At 39.7% G+C, this 21,097-nt stretch overlaps 1 protein-coding gene across 2 annotated transcripts; it reads right to left on the reverse strand.

Moving 5' to 3' along the window:
- Window positions 1–2,289: 2,289 nt before the first annotated feature.
- On the reverse strand, window positions 2,290–20,242 carry LOC144635951 (uncharacterized). Of its 2 annotated transcripts, XM_078495077.1 has the most exons (3): window positions 20,174–20,242; window positions 12,076–12,276; window positions 2,290–4,709 (listed from the first exon to the last, which is right to left on the reverse strand). In XM_078495077.1, exon 3 carries the CDS (start codon window positions 4,699–4,701, stop codon window positions 3,832–3,834), a length of 870 nt encoding a protein of 289 aa, XP_078351203.1. In that variant the 5' UTR covers window positions 4,702–4,709; window positions 12,076–12,276; window positions 20,174–20,242; the 3' UTR covers window positions 2,290–3,831. The 2 variants fall into 2 exon arrangements, with proteins under 2 accessions (XP_078351203.1, XP_078351204.1); XM_078495078.1 differs by lacking the exons at window positions 12,076–12,276; window positions 20,174–20,242 and adding an exon at window positions 9,405–10,376.
- Window positions 20,243–21,097: the final 855 nt, after the last annotated feature.

Here is a 21,097-nt window from a genome sequence, read left to right on the forward strand (position 1 = left end):
CTTTGTCTGTAATAATAATAACAGTTGAATCACAATAATCACAATAGAAACTGTGAATCACAATAGAAACTCCCGCTAGTTATTTCGATGAGGAATTCGAAGTAAAGTCTGCATTCAAACCTGGCCCATAACTCAGGAGCTTATCCAGGTTTTTGTAGCATCCAGGAAAAGTATTGCAATTAACTCTTTCGTGGATTGGATTCCTCGCCCAGATCTCTAACCTGGACTGCTCGATCCAGAGTCCACAGAGGCAGAAATGCAAAAATAAATTACAACTGTTTTTACTATAAACGTCTGTATTTAAGAATAAGGGCGCATATAAGAATGGAGTCGCTTATAAGAATGGGGGCGCTTATTGGAATAGGGGCGCTTATTAACAAAAACACATTCGAAGGGGAGCGCTTATTCGGAAGGGGGCGCTTATTGGAAGGAGGGCGCTAAATCAAATCATTGCGGTAATACAATATCTCGAAAACATCCTCGTACTCAGGGTCTTTGTTCCCCGTGACCAGCGGTCAGGAAACAAGCGACCCTGGAAAGTTCTGATTGGAAGTCCGAAAATATCGGACATCCGGTTGCATTACACGTGCTTAGCTTTCAAAAGCATGAATCGACGAACTTCTTGGTGTTTTCTTCCGGTCATTTTAATTGTTTTCAAAACCAATCAGAGTCGATCCTTGGTGTTTTCTTCCGGTCATTTTAATTGTTTTCAAAACCAATCAGAGTCGATCCTGCAAAAGAACTTTCGAGAGTCGCTTGTTTCGTCAAGCTTACGAACGAAGACTCGAGGTACGAGATTGGGTTAGGCGGAACATATCATGTGACGGCAAGATAAACAATTAATTCCTTTACTAACCTTGTAACACACACGGAAAAACTGTAAATTAGAGATTACTCTGAATTACTCACCAAAAGAACTGGAGAAAACATTGATTTGGATGTGTGGAGTTGAGAATGTCAGAAAACGAAGGGGATTTACCGATTTCAGCGCGGATATTTTGATAGAGACTTGGCTGACCCAGGAAATCCACACAAGGCGCCATTCGTTCTCCGGACTCACGAACAAATGGAAATGTTCAAAAGAAGTAATAGTTTGTCGCTGTCAGTCAGGGTAATCGAACGAGTAGTTGCATTCAGTTGAGAAAGGTTCAGTGAATCAGGAAATATCGATTTATTTCTAATTCTATTTTAGGCAAACGAACAAATGAATAAATGATAAGTAATGTACTCAACAGCATTGATAACTAGTAGAAATAAAAACGTGATTTAGGATAATTAAAACAACTCAATTACTGCACGTATAGTGCGTTCGGGCCCAGATTTTCCATTCACTGGGATTTACCAAAAAAACTGTCTTACCCAAGAGCGTCAGTAAAGGGTATTTTCTTGAAATGTGAAATGGCTATTTTCTTTCTCGCGTATCGCGATTTCCATAGTAGCCGTGAACTGTGATTTCCCAAAACCCTTTCTTTTTTTTTATTCGTTAAGCTTGAACTGCCAATATTGTGTTTTTTGTGAATTGTGAAAGGGCCGTTTTATTTTTCGTGAAACGTGATCTATAACCACCCCACCCCCCCCCCCACCACCACCACCCCCCACCCCCACTACTTTTACCACCCTCACCCAAGAATGCAGTCAATGCATGCTGTGACCTCGCCCAGAGCTGAATTGCATTAGTTCTCATTCTCAGAGAGAACAAGGTTTGTCCCATTGGCTGGATTAAGACCACAAAGGAATAACCTGTAAAATTTTGATTGGCTGTAAAATAAGTGCCTGAAGGATTAATCAGTGACTTTACAAAAGAAATCTGTCTGTCAGTGTTGTTTTCTGTATGTTGTAATCTGAAGTGTTGTAAACATTGAAAAACATGCATGTCTACAGAAGGGCTTTCTGCTTCCTGCTTGAAGGAAGTGTCAATGAACTTGTTGAGCAAGGGAAAGCTAACGCTGTATGCCACGGAGGACATTTAAGTGTTATACTCTGTATTTTTCGAACTTGGGCCGGCCACGGTATCTCGCCGGGGATGCTCGTCGGAGTTTTGAAAAGATGCTGCCAAAAAAACTGAGAATGGAATTTATATTTGTATAGTTCTTCGTGTGCAGCCCTAAATGAGACCATTATGACTGCAAATATTGGCGTTTTGCCCGATATACCCTAAGTTAGACCGAAAATCCGACATCATTGTTCACACCCCTAAGCGAGACGACGAACATCCCGCTCCTTTCACACGCGAGTCACCCCCCCCCCCCCCCGGATGCATTTTATCACATTCCCGAGCTGTCAAAAGAGCGAGTGTCAGAAATAAACCATAAGTTCTAACCATAACATCTGAATTATCTAACTAACGCAATGGGACTTATCTTGCCTCTAGTCTTTTGTTTTGTTGGTTAAATAATCTTTATTACTGCAAGATTTCATCAGAAATGTTTTACCTGCCTAAATGGAAGTTTAAGAATGCCAAAGAAGGCGACAGATGAAGAAAAAATCGTTAAAATATATTGCTCTCCTTTGGAATTGTACACGCCTTGGATATTGTGTAGCAAAACAAGCCCGGCTCTAGGGACCTCTAGGTCCTCTAGAAACGCTTTGAGAAAAGAAAACATCTATTAGCCACAAACTGAAGACATAGCATTTCACTTATGTTCTTTTAAATCGAAATTAGCAGCGAATTTGAAAGACTTACTTTGGAATGTAAATTGTAATAATCTAAATAGTCACAATATTTCAACTAGGTTTGTCTGCTTTGTCAACCTTTCGGAATGTTTTGTTAGTCGGAGAAAGGACTATGATTTGGAAATATGAACGAAATGGTATCTTTGTTCATTTTACGAAGAAGTCAATAATGAAAAGAAAACACTACACAGTTTCACTTTACCGGCTATTTTGCATTTGTAACTGAACTGCCGTAAGCAGCGGCGAATCTTGTAGGTTCCGTGCTCGTTTTTGATGCTATATTCTAGAACCTCCACGCAGCTTAATATCCTCGCCAAACGGCCCGGGCCTCCACTAGCAGCTTTTCTAGACCTCTTGAAAGCGTTCATGGTATTATCTTATAAACATGGAAATGACCTTCTAGCTGGAAAATAGAACACAAAGCACCCCTAAGAACACAAGCAAAAATACACCCGGTCCGTTAGAAAGGACTAATTCAAAGTTTAAACGAAAAACACAGATCATCTAGTATTTGATGAGATGCATTAGATCTTGTAAACAAAAATTTTAACTTTCTTAACTTTTTTTAGTTTGACCTTTTTTATCGTTTATCAGACGTCACGCAATAAGATAACGCAATTTTTGTCTGTTGCAGAGGAACACAAATCCCTGTGCAGAAGAAAGGAACAATACATATACCCCCGGGGGGGGGGGCACTTCCTATAAATGGGCTAATGGGGATGTGCCGCTGGATGGGGTCGCATTTTCACGACTGGGCTGACTATAATGGGGTCGCCTTTTCAAGCATTTTTCATAGGGTGACTAGAATGGGGTCACACTTTTCCGGGATTTTGAGAGTAAGAAAATTCTGGCTCCCAGAAAGTGACTAAGTTGGGGTCGTGAAAATTACACTTACCCAAAAGTGGCTAAGATGGGGTCTATAATTCGCCATAGAATACGACTATGATGGGGTAGGGGTTCTGAGAGGCCAGCGGCACATACCCAACAAAGATTGACCCAAGTACCCCCCCCCCCCCGGGACATATACCTACATATACAATATCGTATATCTGATATAACGCAACTCTTGCAAATTCTTAAAAAAATATTTAAGATGATCGCTTCTTGTTCCTTCGTTACATGAAAGTGACACGGAGGCTGCCCAAAGGGCCTTTAATTTCATACTTTTTCCTGTTTGATTTCTTTCAAGTCACTTAAAAGTTCAGCGATGCTGAAGGCATTTTCATGCTTCTCAAACTCACAAGTTGTTCTTGTGGTAAACGTTGCTTTATCTCGCTTTAGGACCACTTTCCCATTGTAAAACTGTCCATGCTGATTATCTTCAAAAGGCTTGTCACCTTTGTGTATACGTATATGCGTCGTTATGTTTTCTGTAAAATTAAAAGGCTCCTCTCCTGTGTGAGTTTTTTTATGTTTGTTTAAATTTCCTGCTTGACTAAAACACTTGCCACACTGGTTACATTCAAAAGGCTTCTCTCCTGTGTGTGTTGTTTTATGTTTCTTTAAATCTCCTAAACGATTGAAAAACTTTCCACAATGGTTACATTCAAAAGGCTTCTCTCCTGTGTGTGTTATTTTATGTTGCCTTAAATTTCCTGCACATGTAAAACACTTGCCACACTGATTACATTGAAAAGGCTTCTCTCCTGTATGTGTTCTTTTATGTCGCTTTAAATCTCCTGCCTGATTAAAACGCTTGCCACACTGGTTACACTCAAAAGGCTTCTCCCCTGTGTGTGTTCTTTTATGTTGCTTTAAATGTCCTGTCCGATTAAAACGCTTGCCACACTGGTTACATTCAAAAGGCTTCTCTCCTGTGTGAATTCGCTTATGTTGGTTTAAATCTCCTGCACGATTAAAACACTTGCCACACTGGTTACATTCAAAAGGCTTCTCTCCTGTGTGTGTTCTTTTACTTGATGCATGTTCATCCTGATGGCTAGTTTGAGTAAAACTCTTACTCCACTCTGCGTAATCTTTAGCTATCAAGGTACATAAAACTTCGCCCACTAGCTGGTAATATGTCATTCTCAGACCTAAAAAAAACAATAAAAAAATATCAGTGTGTTTTGGAAATTCCAGGTGAGTGTCATATCCTTGTTTAAAACATTTTGGCTTTTGAGACCCCAGTCACCGGGAATTTCCAGTTTCCTTCTGTGTGGTGGGTATGAATTTTTGCTGGAACCACACATTCTCCAAACAGTGCTCTGTGGTTGTTGTAAAGAGTATTTTAATCAAATAGGCTAACTCCCTGATCCAACTAGCTGGTATTTGCATGTGTGGTCATAAATTTGTCCTGTCAGGTTGACAGCAATATCTGCGTATGAATCATAGTTGCATGGTGGGAAATATTGTTCCTGCAAAATATATGATCTCTGGATGTTTATAAATGCACATCTTCAGTCCAAGATGGCAGCTACATCATCATGACAAGTTATTGACATTTTTGATTTGAATAATAATTTGTCTATTCCAGATGTTGGCAGACCTGTCCGTAATGAGTTGTGTGTTCAAATTGAGATACTAACGGCACAAAAGACAATTACAAGCAGGCGCGGATCCACACCGATTTCCACCGTTTTACGGAAATCGGTCAGAGTTTTCTTAATAAATATATTTAAAAAAAACTTTCCAAGTTGTAATCGAGAAATGAATAATAATCTGCCAATTTGCAAGGCCTCATCCGAGGAGAATAGAACTTGCCAATATCCTGTCTAAATTTCTCATAAACCAAGGACAAAGTTTTAGGGGGTTAAAATCCAAAACATTTTCCTGGGGGAGCATGCCCGCCCCGGACCCCCTAGAAACTTGTACCTTCGACACTCGTTTAGGAAATCGGTCAACATTTATCCTAGATCCGCGCCATTCTCGTTCCCAGAGCCTTCCGTTTCTTTTGGTCACGTGGTCGGCGAAACGAAGGGCTCTGGTAACACTGACTACCGGATGTCGTAAAATCCACGACATCCGGTAGCGCATGCCCACTGCATAAATGTTCGTCTGCGCCTGCTCAGTAAAAGAAAGGGGAAGGCTGGGGCTGACTGAGACGAGAAGAAAGCGAATTTGAAAGAAGATACGAGATTTGAGTTTGGCGTTCGAAAGAGCTGTACAGCAATCCTTGCTACAATTGTCGGAGGACATCAAGAAACAAGGAATGGAACAGGAAGACGGCAGATAGAAAAATTAGAATCCAGAGGAATTGGAGTCATAGTGTTTAAACACGGAGTCGAGGATATCATCAGCTGATAACATTCCGATGGTTGATGATACTGTGAAATTTATTTATGGCCATGCGGAGGTATTGTAGAAAATTCAGAGCTAAAAAAGCGGCTGAGCAATGAGGCATCATTCTATTGAGCGGCGGTAAGAAATATCACATTGAATTTCAAAGTCTTCATGTATTCATGAACTCCATTTAGTGTGTATATCTTGTATAAGCTAAGTTGATAGTGTGAATGTTTGCAATATTTTTAATGCAATAAAAAGTACAACCGAGTTACACCTTACAAAAGATGTACTTGTCATTTGTTCATAAACAAAGGTCTGCTTCGTGAATACGTTATTCCAACAAACTCCCAGTGTTATTCGGTCTTTTTCCGGTAACATTTTCAAACTTACCCGCTACATCTTCAACATCTTGACCGGAAGTATAACGAAAATTGCGTAGAAGCGTTTCATTTTTTTACCTAATTACGCATGCAGTTTTTATCAGCCAATCAAAAAAATCATATTTTTTACCGTTACCAGGGCCACTACGTCATGTCATTTAAAAAAATACGCGTGGCCCTGGGAAAGAGGATGAGATCCGCGCCTGACAATACGCATTTGAGGTAGGAAAACTTTTTTTGTTAAAGGTTTGTCGCTGACTGTGTTTTGATGTTAATTTTCGAGGCCCTGTTAGGGGTTTTAGGATAAGGGATAACTCACAAAAATATTTTAGGGATAAGGGATAAATGTTTAAATAATGATAGGGATAAGGTATAACAACACATTAAAAGCTCAGTTTTAGGGATAACAAAAAACAAAACAATAGGGATAACAGCTTTGGTAATTTTAGGGATAAGGAATAAATGCCCTCAAAATTATTGGGATAAGGGATAACCTAAACCCCCCTAACAGGGCCTCATTTTCAAGACGTTTCGGCTATTGCTTAAGCCTTCATCAGTTAAATAGTCAAAGCTGTTACACGCAATTTAAAAGGGCAACAAGTTTGCGCGCGCTTTAAAAACAACGTGTTAAGTTTGAAAGAAAGGAACGTGGCGAGAAACTCATGCACGTTACAACGACTTGTAAACCTCTGGGATGATAGCGTGGTCGTTCCCAGAGTGCGGATAGTTAATGGACAGCCAGTCTTCCAAAAAGAGTCGCTTGTGATAATCCGGCTCATGTCCAACTACATTGACGGCATTAAAATCCATATGGTGGTTATTCTCATGGACATGACAGGAGATCTTAGAGTCGTGGTCGAACATGGCAACTGCCCTTCCCTTTTGTGTTCTGCAATCCGGGTCTTTAATGGTCGCTCCGTTTGACCGTAGTATACAAAATTACTGTTGGTGCACTTAATTCTGTAAACTACGCCAGATCTGGGGCGGTCAATATCATTTTGAGCCTTTGGGCGCTAAAACAAACTGTTCACAGTTTTAGCGGTTTGTAGGCGACTTTGATCTCTTGTTGTCTTAAAATGCGGTTAATCTTTTCGGAAATGCCTTGAACATAAGGAAGTACCCGATTTCACTCGTTTTGTTTCTTGTCGTTTCCCTTTCTGTGTTGAAGGGATGTTCTTTGCCCTTCGTAGCAGTGTGCAAACTTCGGATCTCTTACGGCACATATATATATATATAGGGCCGGATGAGAATTGAAGTCAAGGTATCGGTCTGTATGTGTTGGCTTTCTGTAGATATTCACTTTAGTCGTGTGCCACTCCTTGTTGTGATAGTCTCCAAAAAGGGTAGTCCCTGCTCCGTCCTGAGTTCAACAGTGAATTGTATGCTGGGATTTATGGAGTTTAGATTATGATGAAACTCATTTACATGTTCCATTTTTGAGGCATGCGTAGCTGTCAACTACGTAGCGGAACCACCACTTAGGAGGGTGACGAGCTGTGGTGATCGCAATTTCTTCAATCTCCTCCATTACAAGGTCAGCTATAACAGGGCTGATCGGGGAGACCATCGCACATCCAAAGATTTGTTTGTAGTAGATGTTTTCGTGTTTGAAATAGTTTTGCTTAAGAACAAATTCTTATAGTTTCATGATGTTGCTAATGGACATATTTGTAAAGGAAACTTAATTATTTCAAATTAGATACACGCTATATACACAGGGGGGGGGGGGGGATGAATAGGAGTACGCAAATCTGCCGATCCGTGCCGTTTTTGGGCCAAATCCGTCAATCCGCCTCTATTCTCGTTCAAGTCCAAATCCGCATTACATGAAAACTTTGTGTGGTATAGTTTCGCTGCAAGGGAAAGTAGATGTTGCTTCTTATGCCAACTGCTTCAGAAGTTTCGTTTCACTGCTAGTTTTTGCGACAATTACGCCAACATACCGACGAAAACCGACCAAAATGTTCCCGATTTCGTTAAGTATCTGTTGCCGGTAAAATTGGTTTTCAGGTTTAATCTGTTTTCAATCGATTTCAACCAAGGTATTAAAATCTGTTTCAAGCTAAAAATAACACTCTTTAAACAACATAAAACAATTTGCATTTACAATAACAACAACCTTATTTGCATGACTAGAAGTAAATACAGTATTGCAAAAGCGTAAAACTAAACTAAAGCTAAACTATTTGCATTTATTTATTAGGATTTCTAGTTAATGTGTTGTAATTGTTTTTTTTTTATATATATATTTATAAAACGAATGTCATTTGGCTATGAGCAAAAGCGAAATACAAGTTCAATTTGGGCCGATTCGCACTAGCGGACAAGTTTGATATGTCATAACATTTTTGACAAAAACAAAATTGTCGCGAAAAGTCAAAGACATTTTGAAGAGAACAAAAGGTGAAATTATTAGTACAATGGCTTTGCATGTGCTTCTGGAATCCCTGAACATTTCTCAGCACGGCCGTCTTGGGCAAACATCAAATATGCATTACCACGCGGTAAAAAATTCTTAATCAATTTGCATTTAAAGTACGCGTGTTCTCATACAGTGGATAACTTTTTTTCTCATTCTTACATTGGGCAAACACTTCGCTTAAAAACATGCCTTGCCTACCGCAGAAAGATTTTGCGGCTGAATTATGATAGTGAGAGCCACATCACGGTGCATACTACAGCAACAATTTTTGAGTGCGCGTTATTTTTAGGTGCAATTTGGGCCAAACACAATAGCCAATCAACAACGTATTGTTATCTGGCATGGGGCATGAGAATGCGGCTTGTCATGAATTGTCCTGCCTTGAGGCAGGACAACGGCTCCTTTGAAGATTTTTCCGTTTTGACAAAATTTGCCCTTGTCTAACAAGTCGTTCGCACTTGTTTTTGCGATTGTTTGACAAAATGTATCGCGCGTGCAACGCAGACCAATCATAAGACAACTGCTTCTTTGTTTTCCTGAATTGTTGGACTTGTTTTCGGTAACAAGTGACACATTAATGATAAAATCGACCAATTGTTTCAAAATTTGTCCGCTAGTGCGAATTGGCCCTTTGTCTGTACGCAAGTCACTGATACATTGTCTTTAAATTTTTTCATGCACATAAACGCACGTAAAAAACTTACGCGTCAATGGAAGTCCACCTTTTTAGACTCCTTTCAACTCCGTACGTTTTCTGTTGCTTTCAGTAAGGCCCGGCCAAACGCACGAAATATTTCAACGCAACAATCCCAACCATGTTGGGTCATGTTGTGAGGTGTTGTGAAGGCGCTGGCCAAACGCACGCAACCTTTTAACGCAACATATCGCAACATTGTAGTTGTGCACAACATGTTGCACGTGTTTGGCCACCCTGTAGCGATACGTTGGGTGGCGCAAATCGAACTAGTGAGCATACTCCAGCGCAACAATGGCCAAACGATTGCAACATGCTGTGCGCAACAATGTTGGGATATGTTGCGTTAAAATGTTGCGTGCGTTTGGCCGGGCCTTTAGAAAGAAAATTGTATTAAAAGACATTATTTTTTGTATTCATCTTGACAGGTTAACAAATGCATTTAGTATCCGACCATGCATGACAACGGCGGTTGTCTTACAAGAATTCAAAATTAACGCGGTCGCTTGATCCGCATAAATGTTCATATCATATAGGCTATAAAATAGAAATAGATGATATTTTCTTTCTTTTCTCTTCTTTTTATATATCAGAGTTATCAATATAAGATTCTGGCAACGCGAGACATGTTAAAATTCTACTGCCAAATTCTAATTCGATCGGGAAAAAAGACAACCGTGTTTAAGTGTTTAAAAAGACAATCGTGTTTAAAAAGAGAACCGTGTTTAAGTAAAGGTAAGGCAAGGTGACGTTAGAGAATATTTCTGTTACACTATCAACGATCTAGAGTAAAACTGCAAACGACGAAGGCTGTTTTAATTGAAAACAACGACATCTAATCAATACCTTATTCTTACTAATTTTCGCGCGTACTTAATTTCGCAAAAAATTCGGGAGCCGAATTTCACGAGTACTAATTTTCGCTATGGCACGAAAAATTAGAGCAAAAGTTTATTTAATTTCGCAAATTTGTCAGTGTTTTATGCATCAGTTCCCAAATGCAAAGACTAAGGAACTACTTAAAATATACAAAGGTCTGGCTCAATGTAACTACAGTCGACTCCCGATAACTCGAACCTTCAAGGGAAATTGAAAATGGTTCGAGTTATAGAAATTTAAGAGCAAATGACCGAACATAAGGAAAAACAGTGTTTACTGATTTTCTATTCATACAGTGTTGACCAAGGTACATTTCAAACAAATTGAATTCGAGTATAGAAGAGCCAAAAGAAAAAGGAACAAGCCAGAACTGTAACGTAAGGAAAACAAAGCAAATCAGCTGCGAACGTTGCAGGTTTCAAAGAGAACAACGCTATAGGCTGGTAGGCTGCTGCTGCAGAGTTAATGCGATTTACTTTTTCGAGAAATGGTCAGTTGATTCGTCCTGGCGATAATCCTTAAACGTTTTCTAAGGTTGGATTTGAAAGAATAGGTATCAACCTCCACAAACAAACTGAAAGACTGTTGCACGTCAAGCTACGTCAATGGAGTGGCACAGTTTGTGTTTTGAAGGGCGTTTAGGGAACGGCTCTGACTCGTGTACGTTTTTATTTCAAAATAAATACAACGTTTAATTTTGGACTACAGTGCACTGTTTGTTTTGACTTGTCATGTAGTGACAAACATAGTTCGAGTTATCGAGGGTAAAATTATATTGAATATGACCTGAAGGGAAATGAAAAATGGTTCGAGTTAGCGGGAGATTCGAGTTATCGAGGGTTCGAGTTACCGAAGGGTAAAATTACAGTAAATGTATGACGGAAATCCAGGGGAAACCGATTTTGGTTCGAGTTTGCGCGAGGTTCGAGTTAGTGAGGGTTCGAGTTATCGGGAGTCGACTGTACAAGCAGCCTGCAAACGGAAACTTTGGTGACTACACTATAGAGGTTTTGGCCGATTTTTAAGCTAAAGAAAACAGTAATCAGAGGAAGGGTGCTAATCAAAAACAAGACGAAAAGATATTTTCATGGGTAGATATTTGCATTTCCAAACATTTTAACTTTGTTTTGATACATAATATCAGATGGTATTAATTTTGGCGTGTTTAAATTTCGCGAAATGTTTTCTTCACGCGTATTAAACTTCGCGATTATTTTGAGACCGCGAATCGAAAATCGCGAAAATCAATACTCGCGAAATTTACTAAGAATAAGCATTTTGTTTTCGCAATTCCACGATTCGCATTATGAACAGTTGGGTCGGCCCTGATATGCCACGTTAAGGCCGTGCAAAGAAACAAATTTGAAAACTATCTTTGAGACTTAGGGCCTGATTACATGGCGAATTTCAGCCCGGGCAGGAATTTTTTTGCGATTACATAGAGAATTCCAGCCTGGGTTGAACACCGTTAAAACTGAAAACTAATCGGGCAGCCATTTTCTTTCGTTGAAAACCATCACTGCGCATCCGTAAGCTCACTTTCACCCGGGCTTAAATTTGAACGCGATTACATGAGGCGATTACATCAGCCCCTTCAGTGCCCGGGTTGAAATTTCCAGCCCGGTTTCAAAAACCGGGCTGGAAATTTCGTCCCGGGCTGAAATTTAGCCCGGGCTGAAACTCTCTCCATGTAATCGCAAACGTGTTTTTAAGAAGATTTGCTTTGGAAGCCGGACTGAAAACCCAGCCCGGCAAACCGGGCTGAAATTTCCCATGTAATCAGGCCCTTTAACTGATCTTACCTGATTTTTCTCTGGCAATGATAAAGCGTACTGGCGTACAGCGTACTATCTTGAGGACGGTTATTTAAATCAAGTGATAGTGGGCGATATGCTAAAATGTGATCTTTCTTGTACTTTGTAATAACATCTCGAATAAGGTTATTGGCTGCCTAAGGGGATCGGGTCGCAGCCGTCGCAAGGTCTCACATGAATAGCTCGTTCCTATCGAGAGAACAATAGAACAAATAAATGAAATTAACAATTAGAACTCCTACGTACACCAGAAAACCAGTAGAAAAAAGCCAACACCACGTTTCAATTTTGCAATGGGTTTAAAATGTGTTTCCCTAAAATACCAGAGGCATAAATAAGTCGATCAAACGTAGAAATTTATTTAGGTGGCTCTAAAATGGCAAATATGACTTAATTGTTTTGCAGGAAACCTACTGTGACAAAACAATCGAAAACGTTTGGCTAACCTGCGTAGCTGGCGGTATTGCGCCGCTCGTTGTCGCCGCTCGATGTCGCCGCTTCGCTAACGTTTGGCGTGCAGAATGGGGCGGTGACATTTGCTATTCCCACGGCTCAAATAATTGTAGAGGCGTGATGATTCTTTTTCGACCAACCTTAAAAGCAGAGAATATTAGCATCACTAATGATAAGAACGGAAGAATGCTTAAGCCTGGTTTTCACTAGCGACGCAAGCACAAGGGCAAACACAAGCACAGTCACGCAAAAAGGACAAATTTAGACCCTTATGCTTGTGCTTGCCGCAAGCACAAGCATCAAAATGCAATGCGCTCATCGGCTTGTGTTTTTGCTTGCGTCGAAGCCGTTTTCACGGTGAAATAAAAGCTGTTATCATTGCGCTTGTGCTTGCGTCGCTAGTAAAGACCAGACTTTTATTGTTTGCCTCACACTTTAAGACGAAGGGAGGGGCACATGGGGTTTGCGGTGTTGCGCGGTGTTGCTAATTTTTTTTTATGCAGTGTTGCGGTGAATAAAATCCCATCTTGCGGTGTTGCCGTGATCTCAAACCCTGCTGTGTGCGAGGTTTGTGTTTTTAAACCTACGGTGTTCGGTGAAACGAAATTATTGGCGGTGTTACGGTTTCTTGTCTGACACTTGCAGAACGAAAGTTAGCCCTGCTATACTAGCATATACGACATATACCATATGCTTAATATTTGTAACAAAATACAGTCAAATATCGTCTAGTTGATCATTTATACGCTAGCAAGCCGTTTTCATTCATTGCCAACGAGACAGCCGAGCCAAGAGGCGAGGCTGTCGAGGCGGCAGAATCATAGAGCCGTGTGCGTATGAGTGTATAGGCAGAGAAAATCTTAAGTTTTGCGTAAGGGACTTTTTTTTTTGACCATATTTGGGTGTAAGTAAACCCCATATTTGGGTTGTATTGTTCTTCCCAACTGGTTCCCAGTCTCCACTCCTTGCTATGGAGCAAATGTCCAAAATGGCGTCCACGCGGCTCGCTGTTAAAATTTTCAATGTGGTCATTCATCCCTTTACCGATCAATACACCTTTAGGGAATTATAAATCGAAAGAGAATACCCTACAGAATATTCGACCGCCGAAAAAATTAACATCAAGGTCTTCAAAGCGATGAAATAATCTTTCGACTTTGGAGTCCTTTGATTTACGATCGAAGAGAGACATGAAAATCAAAAGCGGACTTTTGACTTCAAATAGAGTTTTCTTGACTTATGAGAATGCTGAAGTCGGGTAAATGCTACCTTTTAGTGTTGATTGTGTTTATAGTAATTGTTTGACCGATGATTTATTCCAAATCATGGCACGCATTTTCGCTCCGCGTAGGAATAACATCAATACAAAGCGACGCTCACTAAAGCCTGGTTTTCACTAGCGACGCAAGAACAAGCGCAAGCACAAGCACAAGCATAACAGCTCTTATTTCATCGTAAAAACGGCATCGACGCAAGCATAAGCACAAGCACAAGGATCAAAATTTTTCCTTTTCTTGTGCTTGCGCTTGTGCTTGCGTTCGTGTGAAAACAAACATCGCATAAGCACAAGAAAATTGTTTACGTCTAGCCGTGTCTAGCCAATTAAAGTACTCGTTCCAGCATTTGAACAAAGTCGCAGAGGCCGCGGTTGATTTTGATAAACGTTTTTCGAGAATGTTCGGAGAAGTGTAGACAAAAAAACAAAAAGGCCCAAGCGCGGACTCGAGTAGCGAAAAAAACGGAGACAAATGCTTTCTTTAAAAATATTTATAATCCCAAATGTTTCGTTTTTCTCCTTTATTAGTCGCTTTCACTTTCTTCGTCACACGAGTAGAGGAGAGAGAGTTTCTGAGAGTTTCTGCCACAATATTTGCAGGGAGAACGGAGTCGAGAACGGAGCCTTCTAAGGGCCTGTTTATATGGAGGAGAGTTGTCCCTGGTAGGAGGGTTACCCTCCATACCGAGCCACCCCGGGCGAGATAGCTTTTCATACGTTCTTTATAAATAGCTGCGAACTGTTTATATGAGAAATTGCAAAGTTGGCTCGGGGGGCAGGGTGACCCTGGGTGGAGGGTCACTCGCTTTGAAGGTGGGGTGACCCTGGGGAGCGAGCCAACTTTTTTCCATTATTTACCAGGGACAAGTTGACACATACAGAGCATGCGCAAACACTGCAGTCGACCAAAACAAAATTGCAGATACATTGAAATCGAATTCGGCGGTAAATTTGTCCAAAAAATGGTCGTGGTCGATGTTTCAGCGTTCTTTATTTAAAAAAAGGCAGGCAAAATAGATGTTTCAAAACAACTCTCGCCAGTCTTTTGAACCGAGAGGGCCAAGTTTTGGCTCGGTCAACAGGGACAACTTTTTCATATAAACGCTCGGCAAAAGATAGCTCGGGGGAGAGGGTAGCCCTCCTACCAGGGACAACTCTCCTCCATATAAACAGGCCCTAACTTGTAAACATCATATTCTTATGCTAATGTGCTTGTGCTTATGTCGACGTTCGTTTTCACTTGGCACGAACTACTTATGCTTGCGTTTGTGCTTGCGTCGCTAGTGAAAACCAGGCTTAAAATTACTGCATGTCATACACACAAGAAAGTCAAACGTTTTTTTGCTTCTAACGGCAAATGTAATGTTAACTTAAAATAAAAGTTTTGTCTCCAAATAATCCTTGACCGTTCAGGTTATGTTTTCTGTTCAAATTTTTCAAGTTTTGCGTAACTGAACATGACACTTCGCATGCGAGACTGAAATCTGACCCGTGCATTACTATCTCTGATTACTGAAAATTATTTTTAAAAAAGCATCTTAGCAGTTTTGATTTTGGGTCTTGATTTATAAGAAGTTCTTGAAATGCAACTATCACTTTTGTGGACGGAAGCATTTTAACCATCGCTTGTTGTATTTAAAAAAACAGTGATTAAACCTCATTTATTGCCTACATTTTGTGACAGTAATAACGTTGAAAAGAAAGATTTGTCAAGAGTTATCAATCTGTCAAACCCGTAGCCTGCGTAGCAGACATCTGTGTAGGTTTTTTAGTGTGTTTAAAAGAGTGCGCGATCGCGAGAATACGCGCGCTGGAAACTACAGCGCCTGCTACGCAGGCTATCAAGCCTGTGTCATTTATGAACACCAGAGAAATAGCACTTTATTCGCATATTACCTAAAATACAATTTACCATATTTTGGTCATTTCAAATATAGTTCTATTAAAAACCATTCAATATCTGTTCTTATGAACAAACATGAGTATTTCGCTCGTTGGCACTTACCGATAGGTACAACTAGTAATTAACTTGATTATATTGCGGTGACGGTGTTTCGTCAAATTTTCTTGCGGTGATGTGACGTTTGTGTATTATTTTTGCGGTGTTCAGGGTGCCCCCATGTCCCCCTCACGAAGAATTTTGTTAAGTCATTGTTTACGCTCCCAATGACCAAAATCAACAAATAAATTTCTATAACGAATTAAAGAGCAAGCTACGTCCCTATGCAAATGAAAATGTCATAATGGGAGGCGACTTTAATTGTCCGCTCGAAAATATTGATACAAATATGTGGAAAAGATATCAGCAACAAGAAAAATGTCATCCGCAGTATAAAGAAAATGAGCGACAATTTAAGTCTCGACGATATATAGACTGCAAAACAGTCGTTGTTTTTCTCTAAAAACGTTGGAAAAAGCGCTTATCAAAGGCGCGAAGCTCCGAACGCAATCTCGAGCCCAGAGTCCGTCCAGTCGGTCAGCGGTACGGGACGGACTCTGGGAAACTGGAATCGATCAGATCAATTTCAGGTCGATTTCAGGTAGAACCTTGGTCTTCCAGTTTTTATTGCGCATGCTCTCAGGTCTAAGCGGAAGTAAATTTCCCAGAACGGAAGTAAATCGAGAAAGTTGAACTATTTCTAACACAGTATCGACAGAACTGGTGTTTATCGAAGCAACAAAAGTAACCAAAACGTTCTGCAGTTAACAAAAGAGAGAGTTAAAAAAAGAGCGTCTGGTGTTTTGATTTCCGTTAGTCTCTTTCTTGAGCATACTGCTATATTGGTTTTAAATCAAAGATCTTGTTTGCCTTCCTGGATTCCGCCTGTGAAGACTGCGTGCGTGTGTCAGTTGTTGTTTTGCAGACGACGGCGAAGAAATTTACATAATGCACAACGCACGGACAAGCTATTGTTATGTTGATAAAAAATTTTGTTTGGCAACTTTCGTATATTTCAGAGGCTTCTCGATAACAGCGCATCTTTTCATGATAGATTGCATGTTTTCGAGCAAATAATTTTTTCCTCGTCGAATGGCGGTAATATTAATAAAGACGTTTAAGGCCACACCGGTCAACGCTATTCAAAAGGTATAATTAGCATTTCGGCGACTCAGCTCGTGCACACAATTAACGCAATTCACGTGCACACCATTGTACAATTCCCTTTTTTTCAGCAAAACAACAACGCGTAATGTTCAAATTCTGCGTTATTAGTTATTATTTTGAATCGAGCACTGTCTGCAATATTCCGTTTTTCAACCGTAACGGAGATTTGAATGAAAACAGTAGTTCTAGCGAGATTTGTAAGTCAACTATAAATTGAGTTTTCAATCGACCTTGTCCTTGGTGACGCCGTCATTGTTGTTTTAAAACTCCGTTCAGAATTGACTTTTAAAGGAAGTCCTTTTTTATTCATGGTATCTTTTGAGTTCAAAAATGGTAGAATTAGAAAATACTTCATTTATGTAGCGCCATATCACGAGTTCTTAGGTGTTTTACAAAATTAAGGTGATACATCTGAACATTTGACCATGGAAAACAAAAAATGTTTTTCCAGGGTTTCCGGTTTGGTTTATTTGCGGGGAAGATTTTCAGACTTCCGTGTTGATTTCTATTGTTCTGTGAGGACCAGTAGGACACTGAATTAAAATTCAGTTTCCCAGAGTGAGTCCCGGCGACCCTTCCGCTGACCAACCGCTGACGGAACGCGGAGCCGGGGGTCACTCTGGGCTCGAGATTGCTCCGAACGTTGAGAGCGTCTCTCCCCAGTTTCACTCACAGTTTTGACATTGGCTCCAGACCTCTCGCTCTCGTTCGAAGGCCGAGTGCGTTCGCAAAAGATACGACTGTTTTGCAGTCTAGACGATATATGGAGACTTCATCATCCGAGTGATAAGCGTTTTACCTGGCAGAACAGCTCAGGAAAAATAAGATGTCGATTAGATTATTGGCTTATTTCAGAACATTTAGTTCCTCGTACTAGTAAAACGGATGTGTTATCACGGATTCAGACCACTCTCCAATTTACGCCGAAATCGCATATAAAGATAACCAAAAAACAGCCAGTCGAGGGTTTTGGAAATTTAACAACTATCTTCTTGATAATGAAGAATTCGTAACAAAGCTAAAATTATTTTTACTTCATGCCAAGAAAAAAAAAACACAGTGGAACAAGCGATAAAGGACTTAAGTGGGCAATGATTAAAATGGAGATCGGAGACTTTTGTATCCGTTTCTCTAAACACCTTGCTAAGAGTAAAAAGTCAAGAGAAATAAATTTACTCTGCGACTTAAAACATTGAAATATGCAGCAACAGAAATTGAACGTGTCAAGCTTAATCTTCAAAGGATCGCTGAACACAAAACAATTGGAAAAGTCGCCCAAACAAGAACGTCAATAGAAAAGGTGAAAATAACAAGAAAGTGTTGAAAATGTTTCTGAAGGGTACAAATGGTGTTCAACTGTTTGCTGTTTTTTAATTGGACAACGGGTGAAATATATAAATGAGAATGTCGGAGAACAGAGACATTTTTCCATTTAACAGTCCAGAAAAAGAAATAAAGTTATTTCAATACAGATGAGCAGTTTGCATTTAAAATGCCTAATTTCTTTCTTTTTTCGTTTTCGATGGAGGGGGTTGGTGCGTTTCTTTTATTCTCACACTTTGGTTACCATAGGCTAGGAAAATAATTAATTATCTTGGCTTGGTTGTTGACGAACTTTTTGAACGGCTATTGAATAACAGTGTTTCATGAAAAATACATCCGGTTAAATACTTTTATAGGAACGTCTATTTTGGTATGGATAAATGAGGCTCGACGTTGATGCTTTTTTACATTGTGAGTCTTTAGGCTATTTTAATAATAATAAAAATGATAAAATAATATTTCAAGGGGAAGCTCCCGTCACATAACGTGGTTTTCAGGGAGGTCCTCAAATAAAACTAATTACAAGGTTAAAAAGACGAGTTAAAAAGGTAAAAATATAAACAAATGTGGACGGGTATAGACATACTGCAGTTTGGCAAAGCAATATAGATGATAATTACATCTTTCTACCTTTTCTTTTCAGGTATCTCCTAGAGACCACGGGGCTTTAAGCCGGAATTGTGCAAAAAATGACCTTGCTTTCTAGCGTTATAGCGGCGTTATTCTTGAATACATTTTTTATTCCTTTTAGCAATACTCCCCTCAACGTCTGATTAAAAGTAAAAGGCCGCTTTCTGACATGATTATTTTAAAATTATTTTAAATTCCGTTCAGTTCTCTGCAATAAAAATGTCTACTTGGTGGTTTTTATGCTCCTTTTGTTAACAATAATTATTATTCGTTGCCCGGGATGCCTAAATATCTCTTTTAATTAAAGAATACAGCTTTTGAAATCAAACAATTAGGCAATGAATTCGAAGCTCGTATTTATCACACTTAAGCAAATGAGATGATGAGGCCTCTTTTCATTAAAGCTATTGACAATTCAGTCTCTTCAGTCTTACTTCAAATTTTAATGACGGTCACTTTTTTAGTGTGTCCCGAGTCACTTTTACAAACAAGTCAACGCTCCAAAAAAATTGACAACCATCCCATTCCCTGTTAAGGGATATTTATTTTATTCTTGCAAACTGGATGGAGATACACATTTGTGGACGGTATAATTGTATCGCATATTGGAAAGTAATATATATGATAATTACTTATGTCTACAATTTTGTAGTAGCCATTTGAACTCCTGGAGACGAGGGCGTCAAGCAGGAATTGCAGAAAATTTCTCCTCGCTTGAATATATATTCCAAAATTATATTTATCTTAGACGCTTTTAGGTCTAACTCCTATCATCTCAGGTTTAAGACTAAAAATGGACGTGATAGATTTACAGCGGAAGGTTGCAAAGTTAATTTATATAAAGAGGAGAAAAGGATTGGGAAATTGGTGGCTGGAATTTATTAAGATGTATGGAATACTACTTTCGCATCAAGTCTTAGTCCTTAGTTTTAGAGTAAGTAAATTTTTAAGCTGCAGCCATTCCGCCCTGATTTTTTGTATAATACACTCGCGATTCTAGCCGGCGGACGCTCAAATTTGAAATGTTCGATGAAACATCTTGACGGGTTTTGGAGAGCAGATGACCTTATTGACAAGCGGCATGCATCCGAAAAATTGTAAGTTCCTTTGATATATACTTTACTGTAAGCTTATCACAGCGATTTTGTTTCTATCTCGTTAAATTTTATGGCAACGTTTTCCCGGCAACGGCTAGGAGGAAACTAACGAAAAGAGTTCCTGTCTTTCAGTTCTTGCACAGTCCTTTTTAGCTGAGGGAACTTTGAGAGAAGGAAAACGGAAACTGCAATTAAACTTACCGATAGATAAAATACTGTTTCAGCTTTGCCCTCTGTCCGCGTAATGCGAAAGTCCTAGCTCTAACGAAGTAGACGAGGATGATGAGAAAACGTGTCGACTATTGTAAATATGTCAGATATGTTGACAGTCGCATTGTCTCTCCCCCACCACCCCCGCCTATTGACAGGACGACACTAGGATTGGCTACAACTTCTGTCATGTCAATAAATATCTTATTGGTCGTTGGAAATGTGAAGTTGATGGAAAGTGATGAGGAAACAATAAGAAAACGCGTCTTAATGTAGAAAGTAAATAGTATATGGAAAATAAAAAGAAATGATAAGGGTCCAAATAGAACTGTTATATTCCCCTGAAGGCCCATTAACACGGTAGACAATTTGTGGCACGGCTCGGATAAAATTGGTACGCTTACCAAAAAAAATATAGCACAGAAACCCTGTTTACACGTCCCTTTTTCTACCGTGCTAAACCGCGTTAAATAATGTTTTGGTGCGGGTAAAAGGCTCAACACCTTGTCCAGCGTACGCGATTATGCCTTAGTGCGCATGCCACTATTTCATTTAAACGTCACATACTAGTCGTGCATCTATTTGCCTTTTTGCCGGAAGACTAGAAAACGGTGAAGGTATATTGTTCTTGTTCAAATGGCAGACGGTGATGGCTAATATTATATGTTAATATTAACGACGACGATTATTTTTATTATTATTTTATTCTCCTCGCATTGTTTGGATCAACTCCTTGCATCATGCTCTTCCAAGGCAGAATTTTAGCTTTCGACTCTACTGACTCTGGACACTAACGATCACGAACACAGGAGAAAGCGACCAAAGAAGACTGCTACAAGTCACGCTAGTTCTTCCATGAATGTTAATAAGATTTTCTTGGCAACTATTTTTCTTAAAATACACGTCTAACACAAC

This window comes from Oculina patagonica, chromosome 13 (assembly GCF_052425735.1).
Source record: "Oculina patagonica isolate OP01 chromosome 13, crgOcupat, whole genome shotgun sequence".
NCBI lineage: Eukaryota > Metazoa > Cnidaria > Anthozoa > Scleractinia > Oculinidae > Oculina > Oculina patagonica.

What these genes read in the sequence shown, in the direction of transcription:
- LOC144635951 (XM_078495077.1), bottom strand. Translation starts at nt 4,701, where the DNA reads ATGACATATTACCAGCTAGTGGGCGAAGTTTTATGTACCTTGATAGCT.